This window comes from Phyllobates terribilis, unplaced genomic scaffold (genome assembly GCF_046119375.1).
Source record: "Phyllobates terribilis strain yellow unplaced genomic scaffold, ASM4611937v1 Scaffold_12__6_contigs__length_324123572, whole genome shotgun sequence".
Classification (NCBI taxonomy): domain Eukaryota; kingdom Metazoa; phylum Chordata; class Amphibia; order Anura; family Dendrobatidae; genus Phyllobates; species Phyllobates terribilis.
The window spans coordinates 254472830-254488696 of NW_027362772.1; the positions used below are offsets into that span (position 1 = coordinate 254472830).

A 15867-nucleotide genomic window follows, 5' to 3' on the forward strand; every position below is an offset into this window, starting at 1 on the left:
TGAGTGTTTTATGAATGACAGAGATCAAGAGCCCAGGTGTATTAAGCCTCTGCCCACCCAGACTGAACGACAGCTGCAGCTTGCGCTGAGCAGCGTGAGATCTAAGCAGGGAGGAGGGACACTGAGGACTAGCCTTGGTGGATGGAGATAGTTATCATTTCCTAAAGGATTATACAGCTATTCTGACATGGATTTTTCCACAGTAAAACAATAGCCCCTTCAAGTCTTGGAAATCTATATAATAAAGAATGTGGTCTGTTGTGAAATTCTGCTTAGATCCACAAGTTTTGTGATTCTCATCCATTTTGTAACTAAGGAGAGATGTTAACGACACATATATTACAAATCTTATATCATATCAAATATACAGAAAATAATCAAATGTTTGATAGCGTCATTCAATTGCTATAGATGCCATCTCAGCATTGCTCCGGCACCAGCGCCACACAGGTTCCTTCTGTGTTGGAAATGAATAAAATGCAATTATTCTAGAAAGCGATTAGATGCTTGCTGATGCTTTTTTGACAGTCGCTTGTCCTTTGCTATGGACAACACTGCATTTTTTTATTTCATGACTCCCCAATATATAGCATGTGATTTCTGCTGATTTTTTTTTTTTAGCTACATTCATTCACTAAATTTGTCATATTATTTTTCCTTTTATTATATGATCCCATACTGTAGAATCTGCTTTTTTTTTGTACTTCTTAAATTTCACCTCCATTAGTGATTGCATGAGTAGTTTCATCATCATGCTAGTAAATTAGAGACACAAGATTGTGTTCCTAAATTGATTATGCCCTCACCTTCCTCTTAGGTGCCAACCAGCTTCCTGCGCAGCACCCCCTGCCAGCTGCACCATGGACTGGCAGTGGCGCTGAGCCCGGTGGGAGCGCTATGCCGTTCCTCCCGGATGGAGGTAAGGTCGGCGGCAAGAGAAAGACATACAGTTACCTATACAAGAGATATTACAGCAATGGTTTCACAGTCCATTATGGACACGTTATGCGGTCGGGCCGTTTTGCGCTGACCATTTCTATGTACCTGTGTGTATGGACCCTATAACATAGCTTAGTTATTCTCACTAGAAGATGTCAAGCTTCGTCATAAAACATAGAAATGTGTATTTTTTTTTTTTTTATCATCGGAGCAATGTTTATTTTGTGTTTATAGCAACTTTATGGCGTACAATATGTTGTCTGTGGGGTATTTGTATTGTATGGTCACAGACATTGGTGTACATAGGAGAAAGTGAGCCACCTTAGAAAAAAAATGAATAAGTAATCAAAATAAACCCCCATTTTGTTGCCACTTGCCATGCTTCTCTCTTTTAAAGGGTTATTCCAAGCATTGAAAGTTATCTCCTTTCCACAGGAGAGGTGATAACTTTCTGATCAATGGGGTAGGGATCAAGCTGCTGCAACCCCCACGATCATGCGAGTGGGCCACTGATGATCAATGTGTGGGATCAAGCTGTTGCAACCCCCACGATCATGCGAGTGGGGCCCTGATGATCAATGGGGGGGGATCAAGCTGCTGAAACCCCCACGATCATGCAAGTGGGGCCCTGATGATCAATAGGGGGGATTAGCTCCTTCAACCCCCACGATCATGCGAGTGGGGCCCTGATGATCAATGGGAGTGATTAAGCTCCTGCAACCCCCACGATCATGCGAGTGGGGCCCTGATGATCAGTGGGAGGGATTAAGCTGCTGCAACCCGCACGATCCTGCGAGGGGGGCCCTGATGATCAGTGGGAGGGATTAAGCTGTTGCAACCCCCACGATCCTGCGAGAGGGGCACAGATGATCAATAGGGGGATCAAGCTGATGCAGCCAGCTCTATCCTGCGAGTGAGGCCCTGAAAGGCCTAGATGTGCGTCATTATTCCATTCATTCTCTATGGAACTGCCGGCCACAGCAGAGCTCAACGACTGGCTTTCTCCAGCATTGCCATAGACCGTAAATGGAGTGGTGTCACTTATTTACTGCCACCGCTTCATTACAACAGAGCATTTTGGTGCCTAATCTCAGGATCAATACGAATAAGAGCAGCTGGACCCCACTGATGATAAAGTTGGAGGGGTATTCTCATCTCTAAGATGTCATCCCAATATGTAGCAGGTGTAATAATAATAATATTAGCAAATACCTCCAATTTGAAAAGTAGTATAGTTCTTCTGATTTGCTATGTCGCTTACCCCATGTGCAGGACATTGCAGTTGCTTAGATATCCATGGTTACAACCACTAACAACTAACTAACTGTCACTATACAATTGGTTGTAACCATGGATACCCAAGCTACTGCAATGCCCTACACATTGGGATAGGATCTTGGAGATAGGTGATACATTTTTAGGTTGGGAATGTTCACTTATTGATGGGATAGGAGTTAAATGGGTATTTCTAGGTGCCTTTGACAAATTCTGGGCCAGTTCCTCACCTTCTTACTTGCTTTATATGCGCGTCCTGCACAGGGTTTCACCACCCAGTAGCAGAGGGGATGGGACTAATCTGGACAGGACCCCATTAACTAACAGCCCCCATAGGAGCTGCAGGATTTCCTTATAATCCACAGCGACTGTCTGCGCTGCTGCACACTGACAGCGCACAGACCATATTTTTAGGTGATGTTACTATACACGTTCGTAGGGGAAGCATTGGTGTGATTATAGCTATTGTGAAATTATTGGCTGTTTTTTTACCTTTTTATAGATTTTAAGTTTTCTTCTATTGAGTTCATTACAAGTGGTTATTATGGGGCCACTATAAAAAGAGAAATGGACTCCTAGTGATCTTACTGGCAGTATTACATCTGCTGCTTATGCAGTTAGTGGAAAATTATTATCTTTTACTTTTATAGTTCTCACATCCTTTGCCCTATTTTAACATGTTTTTGTGTTTCTTTCTTTTGGCCCTGCAGGTCTAAGCAGTGACAGTGGTCTGGGGGGAAGCACAGATGGAAGCAATGATGTCCTAGTGTTTGGCTCAGTGGTAGACCGTGTCACAGAGGAAGGTGAGCGTTCACTTTTTAAGAGTAAACGTTAATATTTATTTTTTTGTCCAGCATGGAAAGTTATGGAACTTGGCTATTCATTTTATTAGGGGATGTTTTAATTTCTATATAAAAAAAAAAATTGCATGCAAGTGGCCTCCAAACCCTTGCATCCTCCTGTGCTGCAGGAGATTGTTCTGGAAAGCACAACACTCAGAGGAGGGGATTGGAGCTGACCCTTTCACTGACATCATCTGTACTCCAAATGAGTACGTCCTGATATCAGTGCAGCTGAAGACTTTCGAAAAACAAGGGTTGGAAACCACTTGCATGCAATTTTTTTTACAGGAATGAAGAGAAAAACTTATTGCAGTGATTTGCAAAGTTTCATAACTTTCCATGCTGGACAAAATTATCAAAAAAAGAAATAAAAATGAAAGCTTAGGTACTCTTTTTAACTTTAAACCTCAGTATAAGTATTTTCTTGGTATTTTCTTCCCACCAATCTAATGTTTTATTAAATAAAATGAATTTAAATACTTTTTTCTCCTTTGGCATTAGAGTGTGAGGTCTCAGAAGATTCTAGTGGAGAAGCCGAGACTGAGCAGGAGCCTTCGGATCCAGAGGACCTGCGGGAGCTACACCCTGGGCTGCTGATGTACAAAGCATCCCGTGCAAGGAACCTGCCAATCATGGCTGAAGCCCTCGCCAATGGGGCTAATGTCAACTGGGTGAACGATGAGGATGAGAGCAAGACGCCTCTAATTCAGGCCGTAATAGGGGTATGCAATCACACTGTAATCTTTTAATTTTTAGATTTTAATCTGTCTGTATACAGCCTCTTACCTGATCCCCTGCTAAGTAATAAAACTTCTTTCCTGCGATGTAACGCTGCTAATGGGACAGCCCGATATTGTTCAAAAATGAGGTTCTGCAACAGTTAGGTGTTTATTATGAGCAGGGGCGTAACTACCGCGGTTGCAGAGGCCGAAACAGTGACCGGGCCCGTCCTCGGATGCACATTCAGCTGAAGTGTATTGCGGAGCACAGACTCGTAAGGTCCACGCTCGGCAATACACGCTGCCGGCCAATCAGAGGGCAGCAGCTGATGTCGGCATACACGTGACTGGGGGAGCATGGCAGTGACATCATGCACTCCCGTCTCTTGTACCCTGAAGTCAGCTGCCAGCTTCAGAAGAGGACGACGCACGGCGGGGAGCGTATGGTAGGTGAGTATAATTGTTTATTTTTTCTATACATTTAAGAACAGTGGCCAAACGGGGGACATACCAGGATGGGGGATATATATACAAGGATGGGGCCAGGATGGGGGATATATATACCAGGATGGGGGATATATATATATCAGAATGTGGCCCAGGATAAAATGGGCATATATGCCAGCATGGGGGATATATATACCAGGATGGGGACCAGGTTAAGGGGCATATACCAGGATGGGGGATATATATACCAGGATAAGGGACATATACCAGGATGGGGGGATATATGTACCAGGATGGGGCCCAGGATAAAGGAGACATACCAGAGTGGGGGGCACATATACCAGGATGGGCTAGGATGAAGGACATTTATACCAGGGTGAGGGTCATATATATCAAGATTAGAAGGGCTGTCCAAATCTTGCACCGGGGCCCATCAGACTCCAGTTTTGCCACTGATTATCAGGCATAATGTTCCCCCTCTATAAATTATAAAGAGTGTTAGTTGCCACCATATTGGGCTCATGCTCAGCATAGTCACCATGTTCTATACTGACCGTTAATATTCCTGGTACATTATTTCTCACAGTTTTTTACAGTGTTCTATTTTATTTCATGCTCCGTCGTGTTCATCCTGAGCTATAAGTATATCTTTTGCCTTCTTTCTAGGGCTCACTGATAGCGTGCGAGTTCCTGCTACAGAATGGCGCCGACGTAAACCAGACTGATATGAGAGGACGAGCGCCTATACATCATGCAACGTATCTAGGACACACTGGGTGAGTATAAAGACCGTATGGATTCCAGGCCCTTATGTGCAGTGTTATCAGCCAGAAATATGGTTTTACTGATTATCTTTCTAAAATTTTCTCTCGATTTACAGTCAGGTTTGTTTGTTCTTGAAACGAGGAGCCAATCAGCATGCCGTGGATGACGATGGTCAAGATCCTCTCAGTATTTCCGTGCAGGCGGCTAATGCAGATATTGTCACTTTGTGAGTGTCCCCTAATCGTATCCTTAAAAAATACATACAGAGGGTGAAATAAGTATTGAACACGTCACCAATTTTCTAAGTAAATATATTTCTAAAGGTGCTATTGACATGAAATTCTCAACAGATGTCGTTAACAACCCATCCAATCCACACAGGCAAAGAAAGCAAACCACAGATGTCCATAAATTATGTGTAATAATGAAAAATGGCACAGGGAAAAACACGCTGTATTGAACACGCTTACTGAAATGTATTTAATACTTCATATAAAAGCCTGTGTTGGTGATGACAGCTTCAAGATGCCTCCTGTATGGAGAAACTAGTCGCTAGCATTGCTCAGGTGTGACTTCGGCCCATTCTTCCACACGAACACTCTTCAAATCCTGAAGCTTTAGTTCCTTCCATACATTTTCTACATTTTCTATTGGATTCAGGTCCGGTGATTGCTCGGCCATTCTAGCAGCTTTATTCTCCTTCTCTGAAACTAATTGAGAGTTTCCTTGGCTTTGTGAATGGGATCACTGGTTTGCTGAAATGTCCACCCTCATTTCATCTTCATCATCCTGGTAGATGGCAGCAGATTTTTATCAAGAATGTCTCTGTACATTTGTCCATTCATCCTTCCTTCAACTACATGAAGTTTGCCAGTGCCGTATGCTGAAAAACAGCCCCACACAATGATGTTCCCTCCTCCAAACTTCACTGTTGGTATGGTGTTTTTGGGGTGATATGCAGTGCCTTTTGGCCTCCAAACATGGTGTGTATTATGGCATCCAAAGAGTTCAATTTTTCTCTCATCTGACCAGACTATATTCTCCCAGTATTTCACAAGCTTGTCTAAATGTTGAGCAAACTTTAAACGCACTTGAACATGCTTTTTGTTCAGCAATGGAGTTTTACATGGTGAGTGTGCATACAGGTCATGTAGGTTGAGTGCATTGCTTACAATATAGTTTTCTTTGAAACAATTGTACCTGCTGATTCCAGGTCTTTCTGTCGCTCTCCACAGGTGGTCCTTAGTTCTTGGACAGCTCTTCTGATAATTCTTTTCACTCTCTCTCATATCTTGTGAGGAGCATCTGGCCGTGGCCGGTTTATGGTAAAATGATGTTCTTTCCATTTCTGGATTATGGTCCCAACAGTGCCCACTGGAACCTTCAGTAGTTTAGAAATCCTTCTGTAACCAATGCCATCATTATTCTTTGCAACAATAAGGTTGTGAAGGTCTTGAGACAGCTCACTGGTTTAGCCATTATGAGATGTTTTTTGTGTGGCACCTTCGTAATGAGACACCTTTTTATAGGCCAACAGTTGAACCAGCTTACAAAATTGGTGACGAGTTCAATACTTATTTCACCTGCTGTGTGTATATTCATGCTGTTCATTCCGATCCTCCTTCACTGCCAGTCTTCACTTCTGCACCCGGCATGGCGCTTACTAGACTCTGTGACGTCTTAGTATCATGGGACCGGGTGAATGTCATAGGATGTTGGGCGCAAAAGTAAAGACCGGCTGCCACCGAGGACCAGACTGGATTGCAGAATGAATCAAATTGGTCTTCTCTACTGTACTAAGAGTCAACTCACTCCTATTTTTTATTTTGCAGGCTACGACTTGCTCGGATGAACGAGGAGATGAGAGAAGCAGAGGGGCCATTCGGACAACCAGGTCAATATCCCAGCAACAGTCCAACAGAACAGCAGTACAGGAAGTGCATCCAGGAATTCATCTGCCTTAATATAGATGAGTGTTAGTCAGACAAAAGTCCCTCAACGGGGGCACAGCTGATCCCTACTTTTTTGAACTTTTTCCACTAGCTGCTCTTGGCATCCTTATTTTTTTTTTTTCCTTTTGGAAACCTGCATGGGGATCGTCTTCTGGCATCAGGGGAGGGAAGAATAACTTGTGGACCAGGGGCACAACTAAACCAAAATGTTTCTTTCTTTTTTTATTTTTTGGAAGGGTTTGGACCAATATTCTGACCATGTTTTTTGTCCTGATCACTGCCAAGAGCATTAAGGAAAGCTGATGTATTCCTATTTTATGTACTGTTTAGCACTTTTACAAACTGTGATTCTTTTAGACTTTTACGTTATCGAGATCAGAACAGACACTGAGATGACTGAGTCGGTGGGAAAACCTGCGGCTCTTCTGCCTCTTTAGTGCCTGACTATTTATTTATTTAGGGTGGAAGGTAAAAGGGGAACCCGGCTGAGCCAGTGAAAGGTACTTCTATATTCAGGGACCTTGTTTGCGTTCGCTGCCTAGCTTAGTAGGGTTCTGGTCTTGATGCATTTTAAAAGGGGGTCTGCTCTGTCGTAACAACTTCCGAAGAGTGGGGTGTGGATGTTGACTTTTGGGAGTGGTGGGCTTCTGAGCAATTTGCTGTAATGCTGCGTGGGGTTATCTGTAGAGACCCCACATATCAAGCACTTTTCCTTTTTCGAGGTTGTCTATTTCCTGGCGCTTCTACTTAGTGTGCTAATTACACATGAACTTACGGCTTCCCGTACCCTTTGCCTAGGAGTGTTGTGCTTTTGTCTTAACTTCTTCATAGCCAGAGAGTAGATAGGAAGGATCGATTATAGGAGACATTTGTGATCCATTGCTGTGAGTTTGCACAATCCTCCTCTGGACTGACCGAAAATAATCTGGTAGATTCCCTACATTTTTTTATTTTAGAGCACAAAATATTATATCATGAATGGATGCTTGTCTTTATAATAGTCGGTATTGGGTGTCTTCAGTCTCTAAAATCCCATTAAGATGTAATTTGCTTTTTTCTGTGCACATTTGCATTGCATTTACTATTTTTCTCTTTTCCCATACGCCCGTTCCCCTTCAGTCTGTTCGTCTCTTCGTTGTTCCCTTACTTCTTATGTGCCTCTCTTTCTTATTAGTGAAGAGTAACACAAGCTGCAGCAGCAGTGAAGAGGTTGAATATAGTGTGTCATTAATATCTGCCCTCCATGTTGGGATAAAGTGCTCTAAATGAATTTATAAAGGCCTACATTTCTATTTGTGCCCTACCAGGGGGCTCTGCCCGTGCCCTACTGGGGAGCTCTGCCCACGCCACGGACGGGTCGGATTAGTGAGCACACCTTGCCTACTTATCATTTGAGGATTATAGGCTTCCCAAGTGTATCCCTTTGTCACGTCTAGCACTATGCAATTCCATCCTATGAGGAGATCAGGACGTAGAGAGGACTGTTAAACATCTTGGGATTAATCTCTACTTGATCTTCTCTTTAAATCGACCATTTTTATCTGCTTAGACCATCGTCAGAAAACATTCCTCCATCTAATGATTTTTTTTCCCCCATAATACATCAATTGGAAACGTCTGATTAGGCCCTTTTCCATTATATTAGCCATCTGACCTCATAAAGGTTAATTAAAGGGAATGTGTATTCAGAAAATTATCAAATTAAATTTATTTTTCTTTTCTACTCTGACCCCTAAGGCTAATGCTAAGCTCATATTTCATTTTTTTTCAGCAGCCACATGGATATAGGAAGCAATAGATTGGCTCTGACTCCCTATATTATAGGTGATTGTGCATGAAGAGGGAGCGTGGGAGCTGTGACCAATATCCTATCAAAAAGTTTGCAATTTTTCACTCTGACCATTAGATTTAATATTGGTCGCCTGCTTCCTGTTCTTCACATGGAATAAGACCCTTTTTGTTTGTAGAGAAGTGTTATCTCAGAAAATGTCATCTCATAAAAGTCTTTGGTACAGGAAGTGTAAGTCTAGTATTATACTTTGTGCTGATAGTGAGGCTGCTGAAAAGTCTTCTGTACAGAAAGTGTAAGTCTAGTATTATACTTTGTGCTGATAGTGAGGCTGCTGAAAAGTCTTCTGTACAGGTGTAAGTCTATTATTGAACTTATTCCGGAATTTATTTATTTTATTATTGGGAATTGAAAGAAACATTACCAAAATAGATTTGTCATTATTCTGATTCATACTCTGATGACGCATTCCCTTTAAAGCCCTGAAAAGAATATATTATATGCACCTTAGGTCCTCCATACTTTTACACTGTCTTTTTGGGGTGATGGATCTTTTCTAACACCCTTTCAGAAAAGCACAGACCTAAAATAAAAATCCATCTAGTGCGATTGGTAATCAAGTTTTATTGCCCACTAGGGAACATGCAATAAATGGCCGATCATTCAATCACTAAATAAGTGGGAACGGCAGCCATATTTACTATTCCTCCCCGAAGGCCTATAACATTGTTTAACGAGGAGTTTCAGGAGATGGAAATTACCACTGTTATAAACATTATCCACTTGATAATTCTTTTTGTTTGGAGGTTGGGGTAGACAACTGTCCTGTTACATCTCAAGGAATCATGATGTTCCTTGGCCCATGTGCCAATACCAGAAAGCACTGCCAGAAAGGAGCCCTCGAGGCTTCACCAGCTAACCAGCAAGATTCACTCCCTGTGAAGTAATAGGTGCTAATTTCATTGGAGGTCCAAACGTGTGGCCTTCCTCAGGATTCCTTCTAGGAGTTTACAGTCTACCCTTTACTAACATGCTTTTCCTAAAAGCAAACATATACATTTATATATGTAGTGACCACTCTCTTTTTGTGGTTTTTGCTTCCTGGAAACCATCAACAAGTAGGTGGCTTTTGTTGCCCAATTTTTTTTATTTTTATTAGTGGTTAGCAATTTAGTACCTTTAGTGCACATGGGTGTAATTTTACAATAGTCTGTCTCATAAGCTTTTTTGACACTGAATAAAACGTACCATTCCTTTCACACCGTGCCTGTAGAAAAGCATGGTCTTATTCTCCACAACAAGTTAAAGGCAACCTGTCACCATGAAAATATAGTCCAATCTGCAGGTACCATGTTGTAGAGCAGGGGAAGCGGAGCAGACTGATATATAGTTTTGCAAGAAAAGACTTGGTAAATCTGTGTTTTGATCCTCTGCTTTTTCTGGGATTTTTGGTCCAGTGGGTGGTCTTATCAGTGACAGCCAGCCGTAGCTGTTTTTGTACCTGTGTGCATACAGAGATAGCTGTCAATCACGGATCGGACCGCCCCCTGGACTAAAAATCACAGAGAGAACACAGTTTTAAATAATTAAAACACAGGTTATACTGAATCTTTTCTTACAAAACCTATATATCAATCTACTCGGCTCCCCTTGCTCTATAACATGATACCTACAGAATGGACTGCATTTTTATGGTGACAGGTTCCCTTTAAATCGGCTTTTAGAGCACATACCAGTCTAATATATTCAGGAACTGTCTCAATTCTCGTAGTCTGTAACTCGCCATCCACTTTTTTTTTTAAAGTAATCTCTTCCCGTTTGTCAGCATTCTTCCAGCACTATAGGAGCTGGAACTTGCTTTCACACATTTTCCAGCATGCAGTATAAAGCACTATAGGAGCTGGAACTTGCTTTCACACATTTTCCAGCATGAAGTATCAAGTGACTTGCCTGCTTTGAACTAAACGTCTGCCTCTTTTGTAATGACTTTATGCAATATAATAGACAGGAAAACTGATACTGAACTCGTCTCGGCATCTTTGCTGCCAGAGTTGGATTACGCTTGACAACAGGCAGTAGACAGAAGGGAGATGCTTAATGGTCGGCACTTTGGGGTGAATATTCAGGGGCAAAACAATATTATTTTTAAATATAGTGATTTTCACATTGTCTGTTTTATCACACAATCAATCAATTGAGATCAAGTTGTAGCTATTAAGATATTTTTAAGTCACCCCCCCAACTTGTTCAAAACACTAATTACTAAATGGTGACCTTCACAGTCGCAATAGGACGCATGAACAGCCGCTGGCCTGCTTGTTGACTGTTTCCAGGTGGCAACAATTTTTTGTTCTTTCACGTACTCATCAGAATAATGTAAAAAAGGTTATGATAATCTTTACACACCGTGGTAGATTTCACATTATTTGACAAACCAGTGCTACTCAATGGTTGAGCTTCATTTGAAAGAGGATCTGTTCCTCTTTTATTTCTCCCTAAAATTTTCATGAATAAATTGACAAATGGGTGTTGACCATTACCGCCTTATTATTTAGATGCCTGTGATTCTACTCGTAAACGCGTTGCAGTTAATTGGAAGTTTTTTTTATACTTAAACCCTTGATTAACTTTTGTCAGAGGCAGCGCACTCCTTTTTGTTTTATTCCCACCTTATTGGCACTGATTGGTGAGGATCAGACTTTGCAGGGACACACCCACAACTGGTACCGCCTAGTTGTCAAATTATTCATAGATTTCTAATCGGAATAACAGAGGGACAGCAAAATGCAATGGTTTAAAGGGATGTTCTACCTCTTTAGGAGCGCCCGCTTCCCGGCCTGTTTTTTTTAATAGGGGGGTAAATTGCAAAGTTGATTGTTTTTACAAGCACTTTGCAATTTTTGCCTATTTAAAAACTTGAGACAAAACCCCTTTAAAACAAGAATTGGTTATAATATGGGGAATACAAATCAGGAGAGCACACAGATCACTCTATAATACCACAGTGCAGCCTACCATGACAGAAGAAGCCTCCTCCCCGCAGTAAAGGGGTAATAGTTTTTGGTTAACGCTATACATATTATGTAAAGAAAAAAAAGACACAACTCTATACTTGTGCACTTTTCCTCTTTCTAGTATTGGAAATCAGATCTAAAATGTAAATGTAATTTTGTACTTTTTTTTTTTTTATTATTTTATTACTTAATTTATTAAGGTATACGCCAAACAGAGCAGTATAAATGGTCAATGTCAAGTGATATACTGCTGCCTGAGGTCCAAGCTGCTTTATTTTGTAGTATATTCTTTTATGACAAATCCCTATTTAGTTCCAGTTTGTTCTTAAGACTTTTTTTTTTTTTAGTTTTTTTTTGTTTGAGTTCACAATCTGGTGTCTTAACCTAAAGGAAGATCTCTACAAGCTCCATGTCACTTCTACATCTTTATTATACCTTTTGTGTTTTCTTTGTCATATGGATGGATGTTACATTTTCCAATCTTTTTTTTTTTTTAGTTAAGTTTTTAAAGAATTTATTTGGAAGATTAATTTACTATATATCAGAAATGTAACTTATCTTTTTGAACATTTCCATGAGGACTTTGATGTTTTATTGCATTTTTTGTGTTTTTTTTTTTCTTATTTTTGTCTTTAGAAGGTATTTTAACTTTTTCTTTGGGGGGGATGGGAGGAATTTGACATCCTTCAATATCAGGCACATTTAATAACATGCTGCAAATAGCAAATCCTCCTAGTTCGATGGAGGCAGACCTTAAAATAAAGACCATAATCCTTTTTTACTATTATTATTTTTATTTTTTTTGTAGTAACTTAATATATCTAGACACCTATTCTGTATAATAATTGGTTGGTGAGAGTCGATGATGCACAGACACCCTTGACCCGCAGCAGCCAATCACGTTCTAGCTTTTACAGATTTTTGTTTGGAAATTAAATAAAAGCAGAAATCTGGTTGGTTGCTTTGAATATATGCTATTTTGCATGTTATTAAATAAGCTTGTTAATGTTAAGTAAAATGTAAATTGTACATAGTTGTGTATACATTATATTATATATATTGTGTCTGAAGGCTGTAACAGTTATTTTTAATTAGTTATTAAAATAAGTGACTATAGTTGAAAATGCAACACATGGGAGACCTCGGTTTATATTGATTGGTTGTGGATAGTATTACTTTACCGTTCGCCTACATTAAGATCAGTCACTGTGTGGGTCCAGAGAGTATTCGGCCGACTGAAGGGGGTATAATTTCTAAGTTCATGGCTGGGATTGGAATATCTATCAAATAATCGGAGACGAATGCAAAAGAGCTGCAAAAGTGCAATAAGAAGTTCCAAATTAAAGTCCAAAATATTGCACATATAGGGACTGATTCATCATTTATTTAAAGAGGTTGTCCGCTACTTTATCATTGATGACCTATGCTTGGGTTAGGTCATCAGTGTCTGATCGGTCGAGGTCCGACAGCCAGCACCCCCGTCGATCAGCTGCTCTCGTTGTCGCCGGCCGGAAATGCTCAATTGCAGAGCTGCTCAGTCTTCTGATAGTGGCCATGGCAGGGTACCACACATCTGCCTCTTATTCAAATCAATAGGAGGTGCATGTGCAGTGGTCGACCACGACCACTATCGGAAGACGGAGCAGCTCCGCAATTGAGCATTTCCGTTCGACACAGAGTCGCTGATCGGCGAGGCTGCCAGGTGTTGGACCCTGACCGATCAAACATTAATGACCTATCCTAATAGGTCATCAATGATAAAGTAGTTGACACCCTCTTTAAAGTTTCCTTTCTTTTTTAGTGTTATGGTATCTGACGTTATTCTGTGCCAAATTCTTCAAAATGATGCAGGTGGTTCGTCAATGTTGCGCACAGTCACTCTTTATTTTTATCTAACCTTTTTTCAGTTTTTTTTTTTTCCGAAAAAGTGGCATGTTGTCAAAATTTATAAAAAAAAAATCATTCCAGAGGGGAACTACTCGGAGTAGATTTGTGCAAAAATGTTGCTACTTTTTAAATTGTCGCAATAGATGACTTGGTCACAAAGATCTGGAAAACAAGAAACACTCACACCATTGGCGAACATAAAAAAAACCCACCTAAAATAGACTTAAGAAAAGGAGCAAATAATAATAAAAAAAAAAAAAATTGGCGCAAATCAAAAACAAGCTAAAATCCATTTAAAAAAAAAAACGCAAATGCAATAATGGATCTGGCCCATAAAGTTTCTATATACATTTTCAGGGTAGCTGCTCCTATGTTGGAGCAGAAAGTCCACATAGAAATTAGAGCCTCTCAACTCTTGGTGTCATAAAAGCCAAAAGCTTTCGTATCAATACTTTGACCAGGCGGTTCTTACAATTTTGGAGAATTTGGAAAATCTTGCCTGATTAGATAATATTCATCTGCTGACTTTATGAGTGTGTTAATTGCATTTTAGAATGTTTTGGCTCCTTTGATTTATAGAAAATCACACCGTTAATTTGGAGACTAACATTTTGGTCGTTGAGGACAACTGCCAAGTGTAAGCCCACAATCCATCGTCTATCCTAATGGAAGCTGCCTGATGATAAAAGTATTGGTACGAAAGTTGGTCATCAAAATATCTGTGTTTCTGTGATGGCAAGAGATGTCCGGTATTACGGAGGGTGGCGTGACGATATTTCCATAACTCCCAAAGACGTGAAATTACTGAAACACTGTAATACAGCCCGTTCTCTTGGTTCCATCATAAAGGCCACGTATACAGGTATTCCTATCTCTGCCATGCAAGGACAAAAATCTTATTTTTAGGAAAATAAATAAATGAAGGGTGCTCCATAGCGTAAAAAGGTTTAATAGCCCACAAGTGATAAAGCTCCGTCTGGCAATGACGTGTGTATCAATAGTCCAGACTTCTGCTCCACCCGCTCGGCCAAGGATAGGCTCCAAAAATAAAAGGAGAAAATGCAATTTTAATGTGGGTGCTGTCAATAATGGACATTCAGGTACATTTATTTTTTATTATTTCTTTAACAACTTTTATTGACATCGCTTGCAATACAACCACATTTTTCATCTTTTTCAGTCACTAATTTTAGGATAGGCCTTCGATGTTTGAATAGTGGCGGTCCAACTTCTGACACCCTGGTCCTTGCTGGGGCTCTACCCCTTAGGCTATGTTCACACTTGGCGTTTTTTTTTCTGCAGCAAAACCTGATCTCATGGCAGGAAAGAAGCTGCGTTAAAAACGCAGGTTTTGATGCTTTTTTCGGTGCGTTTTTCAGGATCCCAAAGTTCAGCTTTGCTTCCACCACAGAAGCATAAACACAGGTCACCAATGCAAGACATATGTGAAACCATATTAAACAGAATTACAAATGTAACTGTGGGCGGAGGTGAATTGTTCAGGAATAGTTTTTCTAAGACACTGGCAGTGCATTGAGTTTATAGGACCCTATTTATTTTCATACTATGGTCTGCCATTGAGTTGCTCGGAGATTGTTCAATTTCACACCTAGGTCATACAATGTTTACATTGTACACATCACTAATTTAATTAAACTGTCCTAATCCAAACAGCCATCTCAGGTGACAAAGGCAAGATGGTTAAATCACAAAAATTAAATGAGTTTCACATACTGCTGTACTTGCTTTTTTCACTAAAAACGCAGCAAAACCTGATAGCTATGTTCACACAAGGCGTTTTTTTCACCACCCATTACTTTCAATGGGTGAAAAACGCTGAAAGAAGTGACATGCTCTATTGCGCAAAAAAGCATGCAAAGCACAAAATACTGATGACACAAAAACCAAGGTGTGTGCATGAGATTTCTGAAATCTCATAGACTTTGCTGGTAGTGTAAAACGCAGCTGAAAATTTGCATAAACAACACACAAAAAAAACCTGCCTAGTGTGAACATAGCCTTATTCTGCTAATCATCTGAGGTTTCAGAGTTCAGGTATCCACCAATCAAGCAATAAGGACCTTATAAATATGGATCTTTTAAAAATATTTTCCCCAAAAAAACATTCAGGTCACTTTATCCTTCAGGCACAGTTACTAGAGGAGATTGAATCGCTATCTTATATAATCTACAGATGACTGCCCTATTCCAGCTAGAAAACCACTACTTTTATTATTT

At 40.4% G+C, this 15867-nt stretch overlaps 1 protein-coding gene across 1 annotated transcript in view; it reads left to right on the forward strand.

The window, feature by feature from the left end:
- Positions 1–13216, forward strand: part of ACAP3 (ArfGAP with coiled-coil, ankyrin repeat and PH domains 3) — a 138479-nt gene extending 125263 nt beyond the window's left edge. The window contains exons 20-24 of the mRNA XM_073656861.1: positions 2925–3017; positions 3558–3778; positions 4889–4998; positions 5103–5213; positions 6820–13216. Coding sequence (XP_073512962.1) covers positions 2925–3017; positions 3558–3778; positions 4889–4998; positions 5103–5213; positions 6820–6967 — 683 coding nt within the window. The 3' untranslated portion in view covers positions 6968–13216. The remainder of the gene's footprint in view (positions 1–2924; positions 3018–3557; positions 3779–4888; positions 4999–5102; positions 5214–6819) is intronic.
- The last annotated feature ends 2651 nt before the right edge of the window (positions 13217–15867 follow it).